Source organism: Musca domestica, unplaced genomic scaffold (genome assembly GCF_030504385.1).
Source record: "Musca domestica strain aabys unplaced genomic scaffold, Musca_domestica.polishedcontigs.V.1.1 5, whole genome shotgun sequence".
Classification (NCBI taxonomy): domain Eukaryota; kingdom Metazoa; phylum Arthropoda; class Insecta; order Diptera; family Muscidae; genus Musca; species Musca domestica.
Window position 1 is genome coordinate 6185332 of NW_026712346.1, and position 16929 is coordinate 6202260.

At 35.1% G+C, this 16929-nt stretch overlaps 1 protein-coding gene across 1 annotated transcript; it reads left to right on the forward strand.

Moving 5' to 3' along the window:
* Positions 1-709: 709 nt before the first annotated feature.
* LOC131805062 (uncharacterized) lies at positions 710-9750 on the forward strand. The gene is made up of 2 exons (XM_059128305.1): positions 710-1490; positions 8409-9750. The coding sequence occupies exon 2, from the start codon at positions 8411-8413 to the stop codon at positions 9401-9403; it is 993 nt and encodes a 330-aa protein (XP_058984288.1). The 5' UTR covers positions 710-1490; positions 8409-8410; the 3' UTR covers positions 9404-9750.
* The last annotated feature ends 7179 nt before the right edge of the window (positions 9751-16929 follow it).

Here is a 16929-nt window from a genome sequence, read left to right on the forward strand (position 1 = left end):
TGATCAAGAATGTATATACTTTGTTGGGTCTGACATGAGTATTTCGAGGAGTTACAAACGGAATGAAAAAGTTAATTAATATATAATATAATATAGTATGGTGGAGGGTATAAAAACTGACCAAAATCTCAAAATATAACGTTCAGGACTCAATAGCGAATTAATCAATCGAATCAATTAAGGCAAATGACGGAATGGTTTCATTTGACGTAGTATCACTCTTCCCGAGCATACCGATTCATCTTGGTATTCAATTAATCGACGAACGGTGGGAAGAACTGAAACAATACACAAATATGACAAAGGGCCTGTTCATAAAAGATGCTAGTTTTTTGCGCAACACTGTTGTTTGTTACATTACCGGTGGCTGCATAAATAACATCATAAAAAAATGATGTACATATACACACACACAGGCACATATATGCAGCCACCGGTAAATTCCAATGCTGAATTCAAATAAATAAGCATCGTCACCAGCCAAAACAGGTTTGCTGTGACGATGCAAATTGGAGTTAGATCAGTTCTGTCTCGAATTTAAAAGCGCGTACGCAAGGTTCCCCCCCGAAGTGAACAGTGCCCAAAAACAGAAAAAAAAAACAAAGTGTCAACAAAAAAAAAAAAAAAAAAAAAAACATCATACAAAAAACATAAAACATTGTACATAAAACCAAAACCAATTGAACAAAAAAAAGTAAAAATTAATTGAACAAAAAAAAAAACCTAAAACTAGAACAAAAAAGTGTGTACGAAACAAATTGAATTTTAAACATTGAAATAAAACAATACAAAAAAAAAAAAAACAAAAATAAAACAACATCTTTTAATTAAAGAAAACATAAAAAAGGTGAAATAAAAAAATAAAAAACTGTTTTTAGAATATTAAAAACAAAAAAAAAACAAAGTATTAAGTGGACAGACACAGTGAAGTGAAACAAAAGTGCATAATAACATATAAATAAATAAATTAACAAAAAGTGACGTTTAAAAAAGTGCAACCAAAAGAAAAAGTGCTAAAAAAAAAAATAGAAAGTACACTGTGCTACAAAAAAGTGACATTAAACAAACAAATATATATTTTTACAAATTTACTACAAAAAAGGGACAACACACAGTGCTACAAAACAAACAGAAAATACACAGTGCTACAAAAGTGACATTAAAAAGTGATACAAAGTGACATTACACGGTGCTACAGAACTAAAAGAAATTACACAGTGCTACAAAAATAAACAAAAATTAATTAAATTTTTTATTTTTTTGGCAAAAAAAGTCTACACAAAAGACAAAATACAAAAATAAAAAGTGTAACAAAAAGTGACAGTACACAATATTACAAAAAAACCAAACAAAATCAAGAAGTACGCAAAATTGTGGAAGCTGCCAGAAGACCACGAAGGACTCCGGCAACACAACAACAATAGTAACAACAACAACAAGAGGAACACTACAATAACGAATTTTTTTTGAGACCCAAAGGCCAAATCAAAGTGAGTACTCAATCAAATTTATCTTGTTGGACATAAAGGGCATACCGGGAGCAGGCAAATCCTCAATATTTGTATTGACCCGAAGATTCCCATACTTTGAAATCTCAAGTTGACACTTTTTAAAGTTGCTGCGTTGCCTCTAAGACACTTTTTTGAGAAAATTTCCCTTTTTGGAGCCATTTTGTGGACGGACATCTAAATATAGACTCACATAGGCGCAATAAGTACTTATAAAATAGCGCGAATTTTCATACACATAAATACATAATATTGGAATTTGCTGAACGTGCAGTTCAAAAAATAAATAAGCGCCATATTAAAAAAAAAACATTCTTATTGGAAAATTGGCGTCACTTGACACACATATAAACGCCATATTGGAAAAAAATCTAGCGTCACATAAAAATATATAATCGCCATATTTTTAACATTTTTGGCGTCACAAAAATACATAAGCGAAATACATAGCAACCGTTTGGATTTTGCAAATAATAGCGTCTAGTGGATGGACATGAAACAATACTTAACCTAGAATTTTTTTCGGGATTTTTGAAAAAAATTAGATTGGCGTCTGTGGACAGACAAAAGAGAAAAAAATCGATTCCATATATAATATAACACACTTTTATTATATTTTACAAATCTCTTAACATTTTTAAATCAAGAAAAACATTTCTGGGACCCAAAATTTATTTCTGGATTTTTTCGCAGAAATATTTTGCTGGTATTTTTTTTTTTGCTTTTTGCTAAAACAAACATTTTGAAAGAATTTGCTGAACGAAAAAAGTTACTTTTTGGAAACTTTTGTGGAAATTTTAATTGGAGTTTGACACAACAAACATTTTGCTGGGATATACAAATTTTTTGGAAAATTTTGCAAATTATTGGAATTTTTCTGGAGAAAAAAATTTTGTGGAACTTGACCCAATACTAGCAACTTGTGATTTTAAATTAATTACCTAGCGTTTTTAGAAAATTTGTTGCTTCAACCAAAATTTCATAGCAATATTTTTGGCTCGTCAAAATTTAAAATTCCTCCTGCAATTTTATGGTAATATTTTTGAGGATATTTTGTTCGACAACCCAGTACACATTTTTATTTCAATAGAAAATATTTTTCCTTTTTGGAAATATTTATTGAAAATTTTCATTTTCTACAATTTTACTGCTGGGAAAAAACCCTCGTTGGTGGAAAATCAAAAATCTTTTGGTCGTTTTTGTATCGTTTTTTGCCTGTACAATCCTCACCTTTACTCTTTTTGGAATAATATTGATGGACAACCCAGCAAACATTTTTAAACAAAATTATTTCGGCGTCTCATACAAAGTAAAGTTTTTGGGATTTTGCAAGAACTTTCAAGTCTTTGGAACAAAACGAAATATAATTCGACCCAAACCAAAAATTGTACATAGATTTCGTTGATCAAATTGAAGAAGATAGCTTATCCTTATTTTTTAAAAATAAAAATTTGGATAAAAGTTTGAATCTTATTCCAAGTCAATCCTTTTCATTGGGTTGCCTTTCCTTTTTGCAACACAACAAAATTTCGGTAAAGGTTAATACTCAGTCATCAAGATGGATAAGACCCTAAGCGAAAAATTCGCAAACTGCGTCAACGATCTTCAGGATTATATTTCAATTTTTTCAATAACCAAACCGGATGACACGGTTCATACTTTGGAGACAACACGCATGGAGTTGGATTCTGCATGGGACCAGGTCAAAAGGGCATATTTAGACTGCCGTGATTATGTTCCAGAGGAAGGAGGAAAAACCATCGACAAAAATAAACTGAGGAAACATTATATGGATACCATGGGATCATATAAACAGGCGCTGAGTTCAATAAATGGACAAATTCAAAATATTTTGGATGAAAAGGCACAGGAGAAAATGAAAAGAGATTCAGAGATGTCACAGCAAGGAAAGGAAGTGGATTTTACGCCAATATCACGGCTGCCGCCATGCGACACAGACACCTTTAAAGGGGGTTATCGAGAATAGCCGACTTTCAGAGATTTATTTTCGGCAATTTACATAAACAATTCAAAATTAAGTAATGTCGAAAAGTTATTCCATTTGACTCAAAAGACAGCAGGAGAAGCACCAGAAATTATAACGCATGTTCCCCTAACTAATGATGGATTTGCACTAGCGTGGAAAAATCTTACGGATCGTTATGAGAACAAAAGGATGCAAATTAATGAAGAAATTAAAACACTTTTTAATCTACCTGGTGTTTCTACAGAGTCAAGTCACACTATTCAAAAACTACAACGCACTGTAAATAGCTGTATTCAAACTTTGGGGATGCTTGACGTCGATGTAAAAGGATGGGATCCGATTTTAATATACATTTGCTCAACAAAATCACCTAGAGGCTTCCTAGAAGAATTCGAGAACTCATTAAGCGATTGTAAACAAATACCAAAATGGGAACATTTTGACGATTTCTTAACAAACAAATTCAAAACCTTGGAAACAGTAGGGAATATAAAACCCTCAACATCAAAATTTGCTCAACAGAAGCAAAATAGCATCAATAAACCTAGATTTTTGAAAACATTTCAAACAAATGTCGCAAAAAATACAACCAATTTTAGAGGAAGAAACAACTTAGCACAACCTCAACAAAATAAAACACAAAATACTCAAACATGTCAAGTCTGCAAATCAAATCATTTTATCAGGGATTGCAGCGAATTTTTAAAAAAGAGTGTAAATGACAGAATTCACACTGTGAAAACGTCACACTTATGCTATAACTGCTTGTCTTCAAACCACGGAGTAAAAGATTGCAAAAGTCGCTTTGGTTGTCGTATCTGTACTATGAGACATAATACTTTGTTACACAAGGGGTCGGAAACCCGAACCACAAACACATACCTAGCTCGAGTGGAAGCACAACCTAGTACCAGTGCTGCTGCTCTTTCAAATCACATACAGTCCACTACCAACCTAGAACCAACTACTATTACCTCTTTGACCCTCCAAGATGAGCGAATTAGTGAGCAACAATCTAGAGGAACTCTACTTTTCACAGCAATAGTACAAATTGAAACCAAAGGACAACTATACGATGCCCGAGCTCTAATAGACTCAGGATCACAATCCACTTTTATTTCTGAGAAGATGAAAAACCTCTTGAAATTACCCACAAGGAACAATCTAGTTCATATCACCGGCCTTAGTCAATTTGTTGCCGAAACATCTACGAAATCTTGCTTGTTTACTATGAGATCCAAATACGACCCTAGCTTTAAACTGGAAGTATGGGCTCCAGTTCTAAAGAATTTACCTTCAAATTTACCACCACAAAACTTAGATGAATCACAACTTCGAGATGTAACCTCATTAGAACTGGCTGACCCGAAATTTTACGTTAGTCAACCCATTGATTTACTTATTGGAATGGACATAGGACCATTAATATTCACACTTGGAACTCCGATGAGAACATTTGGATCAATTTTAACTCAAAAAACCAAATTTGGATGGATAGTTGGAGGACCCATACCGGGAAGCACTCTTCAACGAAAACAAATATCACTTCTAAATACAACATCAATAGAGAAAGTACTTACACGATTTTGGGAGGTGGAAGAGACACCTAAAAAAGTTTTACGGTCAGAAGAAGACCAATTTTGTGAACAAAATTTTACTGAAACAACAATACGAAACAAGGATGGAAGATATGTGGTGACTCTCCCATTCAAAAAATGCGAAGAATTAGGAAATTCCCGAAACATCGCCTTAGCTCAATTCTACAGAATGGAGAAAAAACTTATGAAAACGCCCGAGATAAAAGAACAATATGATGCCTCAATACTTGAATATTTAGAACTTGGTCATATGCGGAGGATCAATCCGGATGAAAGAGACGAAATGCCCAATTATTATCTACCACATCATGCAGTAATTAAGCCAGATCGAATCACGACAAAGTTAAGAGTCGTCTTCAATGCTGATGGGCAACATCAAACAAAACAAGTCTCAATGACATATTGTTTCCGGGACCCATTTTACAACAAGATTTGGTACTACAAATTCTAAAATGGAGATTTTTTAAGTATGCTTTTAAAGCCGATATTACTAAAATGTATAGGCAAATACTGTTGGATTCAACTCAAACAAAATATCAAAGAATTCTGTTTAGAAAATCGCCAACAGACCCAGTTGAAGACTATGAATTACTAACTGTAAAATTTGGAGTAAATTGCGCACCGTTTCTGGCACTGAGAACTCTTATGAAATTGGCAGATGATGTTCAAGATTCGTATCCAAGAGCTGCAAGAATTATAAGACAAAATCTTTATGTGGATGATGTACTTGCGGGTGGACACACAATTGAGGAGACTATAAAAGCTCGGAAGGACTTAGTAGCAGCGCTCGAATCCGCTGGATTTCAACTTATGAAATGGGCCTCAAATTATCATACAATAATAAAAGATATTCCACAAGAAAATTTATTGCCTCTTAACTTGTTGGATATCTCTGAAGATGCGTCCACGAAAACGTTGGGAATTCGATGGAATATATCAGGTGATTTTTTCACTTTTACAGCTCCAACCGTGGAAAACAAAAACATTTACACAAAACGAGAAGTTTTATCAACTATAGCCAAATTGTTTGATCCATGCGGATGGCTAGCGCCAATAGTGGTCGTAGCAAAACTGATAATGCAACAAATTTGGCTGGATAAAATCGATTGGGATGATACACTGAAACCAATCACCCATATAAATTAAACTGTCAAAAATAGCAATGATATTAAATCTCTCAGAGTTCCAAGATGGATACAGTTTACACTAGATGCTTCTGTTGAGATTCATGGATTTTGTGACGCATCGGAGAGCGCGTATGAAGCAACGCTATATGTTCGGATTGAAAAAACTGACCATACCACACACACCTTTTTATTAGCAGCAAAGACTCGTGTAGCACCAATCAAAAAACTATCAATACCAAGGCTCGAATTATGTGGGGCAGTATTACTTTCCAAATTAGCAAAATCTATTACAAACAGTCTACAAATATCAAAATATTCAACACATTTTTGGACAGACTCTACTATCGTTTTGGCCTGGTTAAAAAAGCCTCCTTGTCATTGGAGCACCTTTGTGGGAAATAGAGTCTCGGAAATATCTGATAATGTTGGGCAAGAAAACTGGAAACATGTTGACTCTGAAAGCAACCCAGCTGACATTGCTAGTCGTGGATGTTCTCCAACTGAACTAACGACTCATGAGCTCTGGTGGCATGGACCTCAATGGCTCAAAATGCCAAAAGATCGTTGGCCATCGCAAGATATCCCAAACGACACAAATTTAGAGGCTAAAGCTGTAAAAGTTCTGACTATATTTCAAGAAAGAGATGATCCATTAAAAAATTTCTCATCATTGGCAAAAGTCTACCGATCATTCGCCTATGCTCTGCGATTTTGGAAAATACTGGCGCAAATCGGCAAAATCTTCGCTCCTCATCAATAGATCTTACCGCAGCCGAAATCCAAGATGGAAAACGATCTTGCATAATTCGTACACAAAAATTCGTTTATGCAGATGAATATAATTCACTAATGAAAAGGTCTCCAATTTCTCCATCTAGCCCTCTATTGACGTTAAACCCTTTCTCGACTCAAAGGGTATTATTCGAGCTAATGGCAGATTAGTTCAATCTCCAGCCCTTACATATAGCGAACGTCATCCATAATACTACCACACGGAACTACCCTTAGCAAATTGTTGGTCGAATTCACTCATAAGATCACTTTACATGGTGGTAATCAATTGATGACCCGAGTGCTAAGATCCGAATTCTGGATATTTGGACTCAAATCTCTGGTTAAACAAACTATACGAAAATGTCGAATCTGCTTAATTCACAAGAAACAAACCCAAACTCAAATAATGGCCTCGCTGCCACCCGAACGTACTTTTCTGTCTCGACCCTTTACAAACACTGGGGTAGATTTTGCAGGACCCTTTAATATTAAAAGTTATTCAGGAAGGGCTTGCTTTATTACAAAAGGCTATGTTTGCCTGTTCGTCTGCTTCGCCACCAAGGCTATACATTTAGAACCAACTAGCGATTTATCTACATATGCCTTTCTCGCCGCTTTCTCCAGATTCATAAGTCGGCGAGGTTGTCCGTCTTGTATATTTTCCGACAACGGAACCAATTTTGTGGGAGCGGTCGATCTATTAAAGCGAGATCGATTAGCTTTCATGAAGAATATTCAAAGTACCACAATCCAAAACAATTTCAATCAAAATCTTACTTGGAAATTTATCCCGCCTGGCGCTCCGCACATGGGCGGTTTGTGGGAGGCCGGCGTTAAATCGTTTAAAATGCATTTGCGAAAAAGTATTCCAAAAATGAATTTCACATTTGAAGAATTTACAACTATCTTAGCAAGAATTGAAGCCTGCCTTAATTCGCGACCCTTAAGTCCTGGTAGCGATGATCCAATGACCTTTCCCCGTTAACTCCTGGTCATTTCTTAATTGGAACATCAATTCTTACTCCTGCTGAACCCGACATTTCCGACACAGATCTTAGTCTAGTAAATCGTTGGAAACGACTCAAAGTTATTTCACAATACTTTTGCAATAGGTGGAAATTAGAATATCTCCACGAACTTCACAGAAGAACTAAATGGAAGCGTGAAAAGGAGAATGTCAAAGAAGGAGATTTAGTAGTCATAAAGGACGATAGGTTGGCTCCAAATGAATGGAAGTTGGGTCGAATTGCAAAAACATATCTCGGTAGCGATCAGAATACGAGGGTTGTAGACATACGGACATCAAGTGGCAACATTAGCAGACCTATTACAAAAATTGTCAAATTGTTTTCCGACTGACTAGCCGGAATCCTACTTAAAAAAGAACATAGTACTCGCCTTTGGTTTTTTTCAGATATGGCTGCCTACTTGCCCAATCAAGACTGCCGTTTAGATGATCGCAGCCTCAGTCCCAACCAATCCGCACGTCCAACAGCGAGAAGTTCTAGCAGACCCAGACGCCCAACCGAACCCATTCCCAGCAGACCGGCTCATAGACACCGCAGACTTCCCAGTTCCACATCGCCAGAAAGACGTCAACGAAGCCGCTCCGCTGCAAGATCCCGCCAACGCCAAGAACGACCCAGCTATTGGCAGTATTCCTGTGGGTTGTGTCAGGAGGACCATGCCCTCAGTGCTTGCGAGAGGTTTCGCCACCAGACCCCCTTCCAGCGCTATGAGACTGTGGAGCGTAGGGGGTACTGCAGAAATTGCCTTGCCAGAAGTCATTTGGCCCCTGACTGTCCGTCGTTGACTGGTTGCAGGAGGTGCAACAATCGGCATCATACGCTGCTACACGGGGCGTCTCAGCTGGAGGAAGTATCTCTAAACGTGGAAGTTGTAACAACACCAAACTTTGCGTGGGATTTGGTATTTGTGCCAACGGCTATGGTGCGCATCAAAGCTGACAAAACAGAGGGGTACACCATGATAAGAGCATTAATCAGCCAATCAGCGACGATGTCCAAAATATCGTATGCGGCTTTCCGTAGATTGGGCTTACAATCGCGGATTTACAAAGGGCAGCGATTTACCACATTTACTGTTTCGCCCCGCCGCACAAACAGCCACTGGAGTCTTAGAGTCAATGCCTTGATAATCGAAGATTTGCCCAGGCGCATTTACTCGGACCCGATCCTCGAGGACCCCACAAGAAGTTTCAGAAATTGCGCCCTAGCCGACCCTGATCCCCGAGGCAACAATCCCGTCGATGTGGAACTGGGTGCTGACGTTTACTCAGCCATAAGAAAAGACGAGTGCAAGGAGGCTGGAATTGGAGATGTCCTGGCCTATGATACCCAGCTGGGTTACGTGTTTGCAGGTCCAATAAAAAATATGCCAAAAATATAAAGAACAATATTGTATTTCAAAGATGAATGTAAACACTTGTCATTCGGGGGCCAGAAATGTTCATAAAAGATGCTAGTTTTTTGCGCAACAGTGTTGTTTGTTACATTACCGGTGGCTGCATAAATAACATCATAAAAAAATGATGTACATATACACACACACATGCACATATATGCAGCCACCGGTAAATTCCAATGCTGAATTCAAATAAATAAGCATCGTCACCAGCCAAAACAGGTTTGCTGTGACGATGCAAATTGGAGTTAGATCAGTTCTGTCTCGAATTTAAAAGCGCGTACGCAAGGTTCCCCCCCGAAGTGAACAGTGCCCAAAAACAGAAAAAAAAAACAAAGTGTCAACAAAAAAAAAAAAAAAAAAAAAAAAAAAACATCATACAAAAAACATAAAACATTGTACAAAAAACCAAAACCAATTGAACAAAAAAAGTAAAAATTGAACAAAAAAAAAAACCTAAAACTAGAACAAAAAAGTGTGAACGAAACAAATTGAATTTTAAACATTGAAATAAAACAGTTCAAAAAAAAAAACAAAAATAAAGCAACATCTTTTAATTAAAGAAAACATAAAAAAAGGTGAAATAAAAAACAGGGCCTATTTTTCAGTATTCAGTAAATTTTGCATTAAGGACAACCGATATCTCAAATACGACGACAGGATATATAAACAAAAGAATAGACTGCTAATGGGCTCAACAGCTTCTCCAGTTGTGGCGAATATAGACATGGAGAAACACCTGCATGAAAAAACTGACAACGAAACCCAAAATATTAACGAAATACGTGGACGATCTTTTTGTGATAACTGGGGAAGATGCAATCAATGATACATTGAATATGCTCAACAGTTTCAGCAACAATATCAAATTCATCATGGAGGATGATATGGATGGATGTTTAGAATATCTGGACACAATAATATATAGAAATAAGGACAAATTAGAATTAGACTGGTATCAAAAACCTACGGCATCAGGGGGAATTATAAATTTCTTTTCGAAACATCCCAAGCAAATAATTATAAACACTTCAAAAAATTTTGTACATAGAGTAATGAACAAACACAAAATCCTAGAATATCTTGGACAAACGACAATTTTCCAATAAGATTAATAATTAGATAAATACACCGACAGAATACTCCTAGAGAAACCCAAACGAATTAAAAGATATATAAATCTATGATTTACTTACCAAATTTATCAGAAAGATTCTAAATCTCAAATTTATATGACAAGAACAAATATATAATAGCCCACAAAAACAACAACAGTCTCAGAAAGCTATTTAGCAATACAAAAGACAAAATACAAAACTCTGATAAACACAATGTGATGTACCTAATACAATGTGATGGCAACCCTAACGAAAATATGGGAAACGTTATGTTTGTATCACACACACACAGCTCATAAGTCTGATTTAAAAATTTGAAACCAAAATTACACACAAAAAACAGCGCTTGCGGGACACTGTATATCAGGCAACCACCAGCCAAACATTGAACTTACATTAGGAATGCTATACAATACATTAACAATCTACTGAGTAGATTGTTCTACTGAGTTGTAGTAGTAGTAGAGTAGATTCTACTCACAACAGAGAGAACAACACAGCTTATTGCTATAGGCCATAGATGCCCAATGTAATAGTATTGGTGAGAGCGACGAAATAACACTGGAAGAAAAGATTTTTCTATTCATTTTATTTAGTCGTCAGCGAGATAACGACGAAAGCACATGTGTGGCGGGTGTCGTCATTTTTTTCTTTTTCTGGGAAATGTAAAATTAATAAATGTACATATTTTAGTAATACCCTTGATGAATATAAATGTTGATACTCTAATTGCAGTTACGCAGTAAAAGTGTATTTCTCAAACTATAAGAATTCATCTTATTGCGTTTTTTATATTATATAAAAATATATTTATATTTTTTTAAATTATATTTCTTATTTTTTTAAATGTCTTATAACATATAACACATTGCATATCATCAAAAGCATTTTGTAGCATAACATACTTTTTAAATGACATCATTGACATATCGCAATAATTTTCAGTTTATGTGTTCACTAACAGCTGTCTCGATTACGATTAAATGTAAATATTACACAGAACTTCTGCCTGTGTAGCTTGTCTCTCTCACTCATATTTCTGCTTTCCCATTGGTTGATTGGCGATCAAACAAAAGAGCGTAAGAATACGTGTGAGCAGTGTTGCCGTTTTGGGCGTTTCCGTCCAAATTTGGGCGGAAAAAAGATAAATTTTGTGGTTTGGGCGGATTTTGGGCGGATTTTTTCCATATTGGGTACAAATTTATTTTTCATTGTTTATTTTTACGCAATTTAATTTTTTTTATTACAAACTGAATTTTATATTTTTTATTGAAATGAATCGTTATTTATTTTATAGATTTTTGTTAAGTTTTTTAATAATATAAATAATACATTAGGCTAAAGTCGTGAGGGGCCGACCATGTGATACCCTACAACACTACAATATGTTAGAAGCCCCCTCATGTCCAAATCCATTTTGGAAGATTTCGCTTTTGAAATTATGTGACGGAGCACTGCCCTGATATTACCCTTAGCATTTTGACAAGGGCCATTTTCCCAATATTTATGCACTCCGTCGTGCTGTTAGTTTTTGTGTTCCATTTTACGGCTAAATATATTCCAATGGTCATCCAAAATGCCAGAATTCTTCCCTGTGCTTACCTATTTTCTCAGGCGTGTCGATTGGCTTCAATTGTGTGATTATGAATTTTTTTTCTGTTTTTGGTTCATATATATATATATATATATATGAATATATTGCGGACATCTTTGAAAACAATAGGCCTTGCCCTTCTGAGCCTAACCCTTGTGAAAAATTTCGTGAGGATCGAACGATAATTGCAATCTGTATATAAATAATAACCCTAACCTGTGTTGTATTATAAGTCAACTTGAAAAAATCGCATGCGAAAAAAAAAATATGAAAAAAATAAAGAAAATGTCTCAAAATACTACAAAATCTATATGAACATCATTATTGGTATCTTTTTATGCGATTTTGTAGTATTTATACTTTAATGCCACAAGGGCAATTGACAAAATTTGTCAAAATCGCTCCAGCCATTGTGAAGATATAAGCATTCTAGCTGACATCCCCTTCCTTTGTATATATACATTGTATATATTTCTCTATATATATCCGATATTTTTACTATCGGCATCTACGTAACGGTCAGAATTGACCTGTTCGTCTATTTGTGATTTCGCCGGCAGTAAAAATATTCGCGGATTAATGGTAAAATTTACTTTTATTTATCGCAAATGCTATGGTCTACTAAACCACTAAATATTACCCGATGACCATCAAAATTGGAAGGCTTCTGCCCAGTCCAAAGCTCTAGCCCCATGCTAAACTTCGCTTCGATTGGTCTATAATTGTGACCTGTAGAGCAACTGCAAAATCAGGAAATTTCAGTTTTTGGTCCATTTCAACCCCTAAATATTATGCGATCATCTCCAAAAGAAATAGGGTTCTATTCTGACCTTAACCCCAGCTACATTCTAAATTTCGTGAAGATCGGGCCATAATTGCGACCTGTAGAGTGATTACAAATTTACATGGACATACATAGCTAGATCGACTCAGCTCGGTGAGATAGGAAGATCCATATATACTTTGTGGGAAACCAATATTTCGTGGTGTTACATAATTTTTGGCCCAATCAAACTTATAATACCCCCAACACATAGTGTTGTAGGGTATAAAAACCTGAATAATAATAATGACTTAAATGTATTTAATACATTGAATTCTTGTATTATGTTACTTTTTCAAATATGTATATAAAAAAAAAACTTGAAGTAAAATAACATAACATTTTTATTTTCTCTAAAGTATTTAATACATTGAATGTAATAAAATTTGAGTACCTTTTTTATGTATAGTGTAAAATTGTCATTTTCTTACTTGAATACAAACTACATATAAATTATTCAACTTTTTACAGTTTGGGCGGATATGGTCGATTTTGGGCGGTTTTTAGAAAAAATTTGGGCTGAAATAAAAATTTCAAACGGCAACACTGCGTGTGAGTTGAAATTGCTGAAATCAGCCACTACTGGGCATCTATGTCATAAGATGAGATCCTGCAATATGTAAACAAAATCAGTGAAATATCAACAGCCGACGATGATAGTGAATCCTATCATAGTTTTTAAGTTAACTTGACGGTTATTGTTTACAAGTAAGCGATTTTTGTGTCATAAGAATATTGTGTTTGTTTCTATTTTTAATCAATGCTGTGATATTAAAATTAGGAATATTATATTTTCTTGTAGATCCCTTGAAAATTCAATTTATGCAATTGCGAAATATCGGAGATCGAAAATGAGATAAAATAAAAAACTGACCTAAAGCTCAAAAAACTCGTATTATTAAATATGTATAAACTCACACTTATAGTAGAATATTTGTCAGCATAATATAAAAAAAGATAAGTGAAAATTATGTGATGACATCGAAAAATACGGGAATAATCAAATGAAATTCTCAAGAACAGATGAAATATGTTTTCGAAGTCAAGTAAGTCGACTGCGGAAATTAACGGAGTAGCAACTAGGACCAGGACTATTGTTTGATTTTAAGTTACGTAAACTTTTTGTACCCTCCACCATACATGTGTGGGAGATAAAAACGTCTTTAACCACGAAAACAACGCTCAGTTTGGACACACTTGTTGTATAACTGTTGAATAACAGATATGCGGAAAATAAAAACTATTTTTAAAAATGCTATCTTTTTTAAATTTGTAGTTATTTTTGTTTGTAAACGATAGGGAACATAATTAATTAATAATAATTAAAGTTGTTTCAATAAAACCATTCGTCCTCATATCGATTATTTTTGAATGGGAGAAAATTACATAGCCCACTGTGCGGCAATAAAAAATTGTGCACTACAGGAAAGGTCGTTCCAAGAGCTTTCTAAAACGCTATTACTTGGCGAAATCGATCGCGGAAAATTAGAGAAAATTTGTCTTTTTCGATTTTTCAAAAGGAAAGGTCGTTCCAAGAGCTTTCTAAAACGCTATTACTTGGCGAAATCGATCGCGGAAAATTAGAGAAAAATTGTCTTTTTCGATTTTTCAAAAGTTATCATCGATTCCCACCGTGCGAAAACTACAAATAGTGCAAGCACATGGAATAGCATGTTGAAAAGTCCATGAGGTGTACTTTCAAGATATAGACACTCCTAGAACATTATTCGGACAGATTTTTTAAAAAATATTTTTCATAAAATCAAGTTTTTTCTAAGGGAAACATAAAATTCTCCACTGTGCAGCAATAAAAAATAGTGCACGCATATGAATGGTACCGCAGGAAAGGTCGTTCCAAGAGCTTTATAAAACGCGATTACTTGGCCAAATCGATCGTCGGAAGAATTTACTTTTCTGATTTTTCAAAAGTTATCATCAAGTCCTACACAAAGAGTTCTTTTTGAGTACTTTATAATCTGGAAGAGAATTATCTATATAGGTCCGTGATATCGCATAGTCCCCATATAACGGTACCCCCAATATTCGTTATTTTGCTGATTTTAGCCACATTTTTCAACGGAATCTTCTGAAATTCTACAGAAAGAGTTCCTTGTGGGTACTTTACCCCCTGAAAGATAATGGTCTATATAGTGTCACGCTGTCGTATAGCCTCCATATAACGGTACCTCCCGATATTCAATAATTTGATGATTTTAGCCACATTTTTCAATGGAATTGTCTTACATTCTGCACAAGAAGTTCCTTGTGACTACTTTATCCCCTGAAAGAGAATATATATCTATAAAAGAGGAAAATGTTTGTATGTTTGTTTCTAATTTATGGACTCGAAAACCGCTGAACAGATTTTCCTGAAAATGTCCAAGTATACTACAACATTGCCTGAAAGTAACATAGGCTATAAAAATTATATAAAAAAATTCCACTTGGATCTGGAGATATAGCATCAGAATCGGAGGTATCTCCCAAAAATTTAGATTTTTTATGCAATTATCTATTGATCGATTACAAATACAGTTTCCAAATTTGGAATGTGTAACGGAGTTCGCAACAAAAATAAATTTGCCAGATTTAAATGTAGCTCCCATATATATTTTTGACCGATTTCATGTATTTGCTGCATCAAACACGCTGTGTTTCAATGAAATTTGGAATGTTTGATAGAATTTGTCCAAAAACTGTTTTTTTTTTTTTTGAAAATTTAGTTCCAAATGGTGGAAGGTATTCAAAGTTTGGCCCGTCCGAACTTACTGCTTTTTTACTTTTTTCACATAAACTATTTGTATACCCTCCACCAAAAAAGGTATGGAGGGTATATTAAGTTCGTCATTCCGTTTGCAACTAATCGAAATAATCATTTTAGACCCAACAAAGTATATATATTCTTGATCAGCGTAAAATTCTAAGACGATTTAGTCCGTCCGTCCGTCTGTCCGTCTGTTGTAATCACGCTACAGTCTAAACGAATTAAGATAGGAAGCTAAAACTTTTTGTCTGCAGGCAGGTCAAGTTCGAAGATGGGCTATATCGGTCCACGATATCGTATAGCCCCCATATAACGGTACCCCCGATATTCGGTATTTTGATGATGTTAGCCACATTTTTCAATGGAATTGTCTGAAAATCCATACAAGGAGTTCCTTGTGAGTACTTTACACGCAGACATAGATTTGTCCTTATAGGTCCACAATATCGTATATCCCCCCATATATCGGCACCTTCCTATATTAGATATTTTAAAGATTTTAAAAGAATTTTTATTGGATTTAATTTTTTTTAAAATTTTCTAATTCGTTCCAAATGGTGGAGGGTATTCAAAGTTCGGCCCGGCCGAACTTACTGCTTTTTAACTTGTTTTTATTTCCTTTTTTTCTTGGGTGGGTTATTTCTTTCGATATTTCCCCTTTGCACGATATCCGTTTCAGGACATTTTGAGTCGATCTAGCGGTGTCTATCTAGCTGGGGAAATTCAAGGGAGTATCCAATTTCCTACAAACTTGGTATATCGTAATATTTGTATCAGTTCTGGGACAGATGCGAAAATAGATAATAACGGACACGAATACTAAATTAAAATCAGATTGTCTTGAAATTTCACACATTCCAATATTTCTAGAAATATCAGACCTTTAGAAATATCTTATGGCAGGATGGTACAACACGCAACATTTATATACCCTCCACCATACTATGGAGGGTATATTAACTTTGTCATTCCGTTTGTAACTCCTCGAAATACTCATGTTTTTGATCAGCGTAAAATTCTAAGTCGATTTAGCCATGTCCGTCTGTCTGTTGTAATCACGCCATCTTTCGTACGAATTGAGATAGAAGTCTAAAATTTTGCTCACGTGTTTATTTTTCCAGTAGGCAGGTTAAGTAAATGGGCCATGTAGATCCACGTTTTCATATAGCCCCCATATAACGGTACCTCCTGATATTCGGTATTTTGATGATT

Bases quoted from the DNA above. Each gene is read 5' to 3' on its own strand.
- LOC131805062 (XM_059128305.1), top strand. From the start codon at position 8,411: ATGGCTGCCTACTTGCCCAATCAAGACTGCCGTTTAGATGATCGCAGC.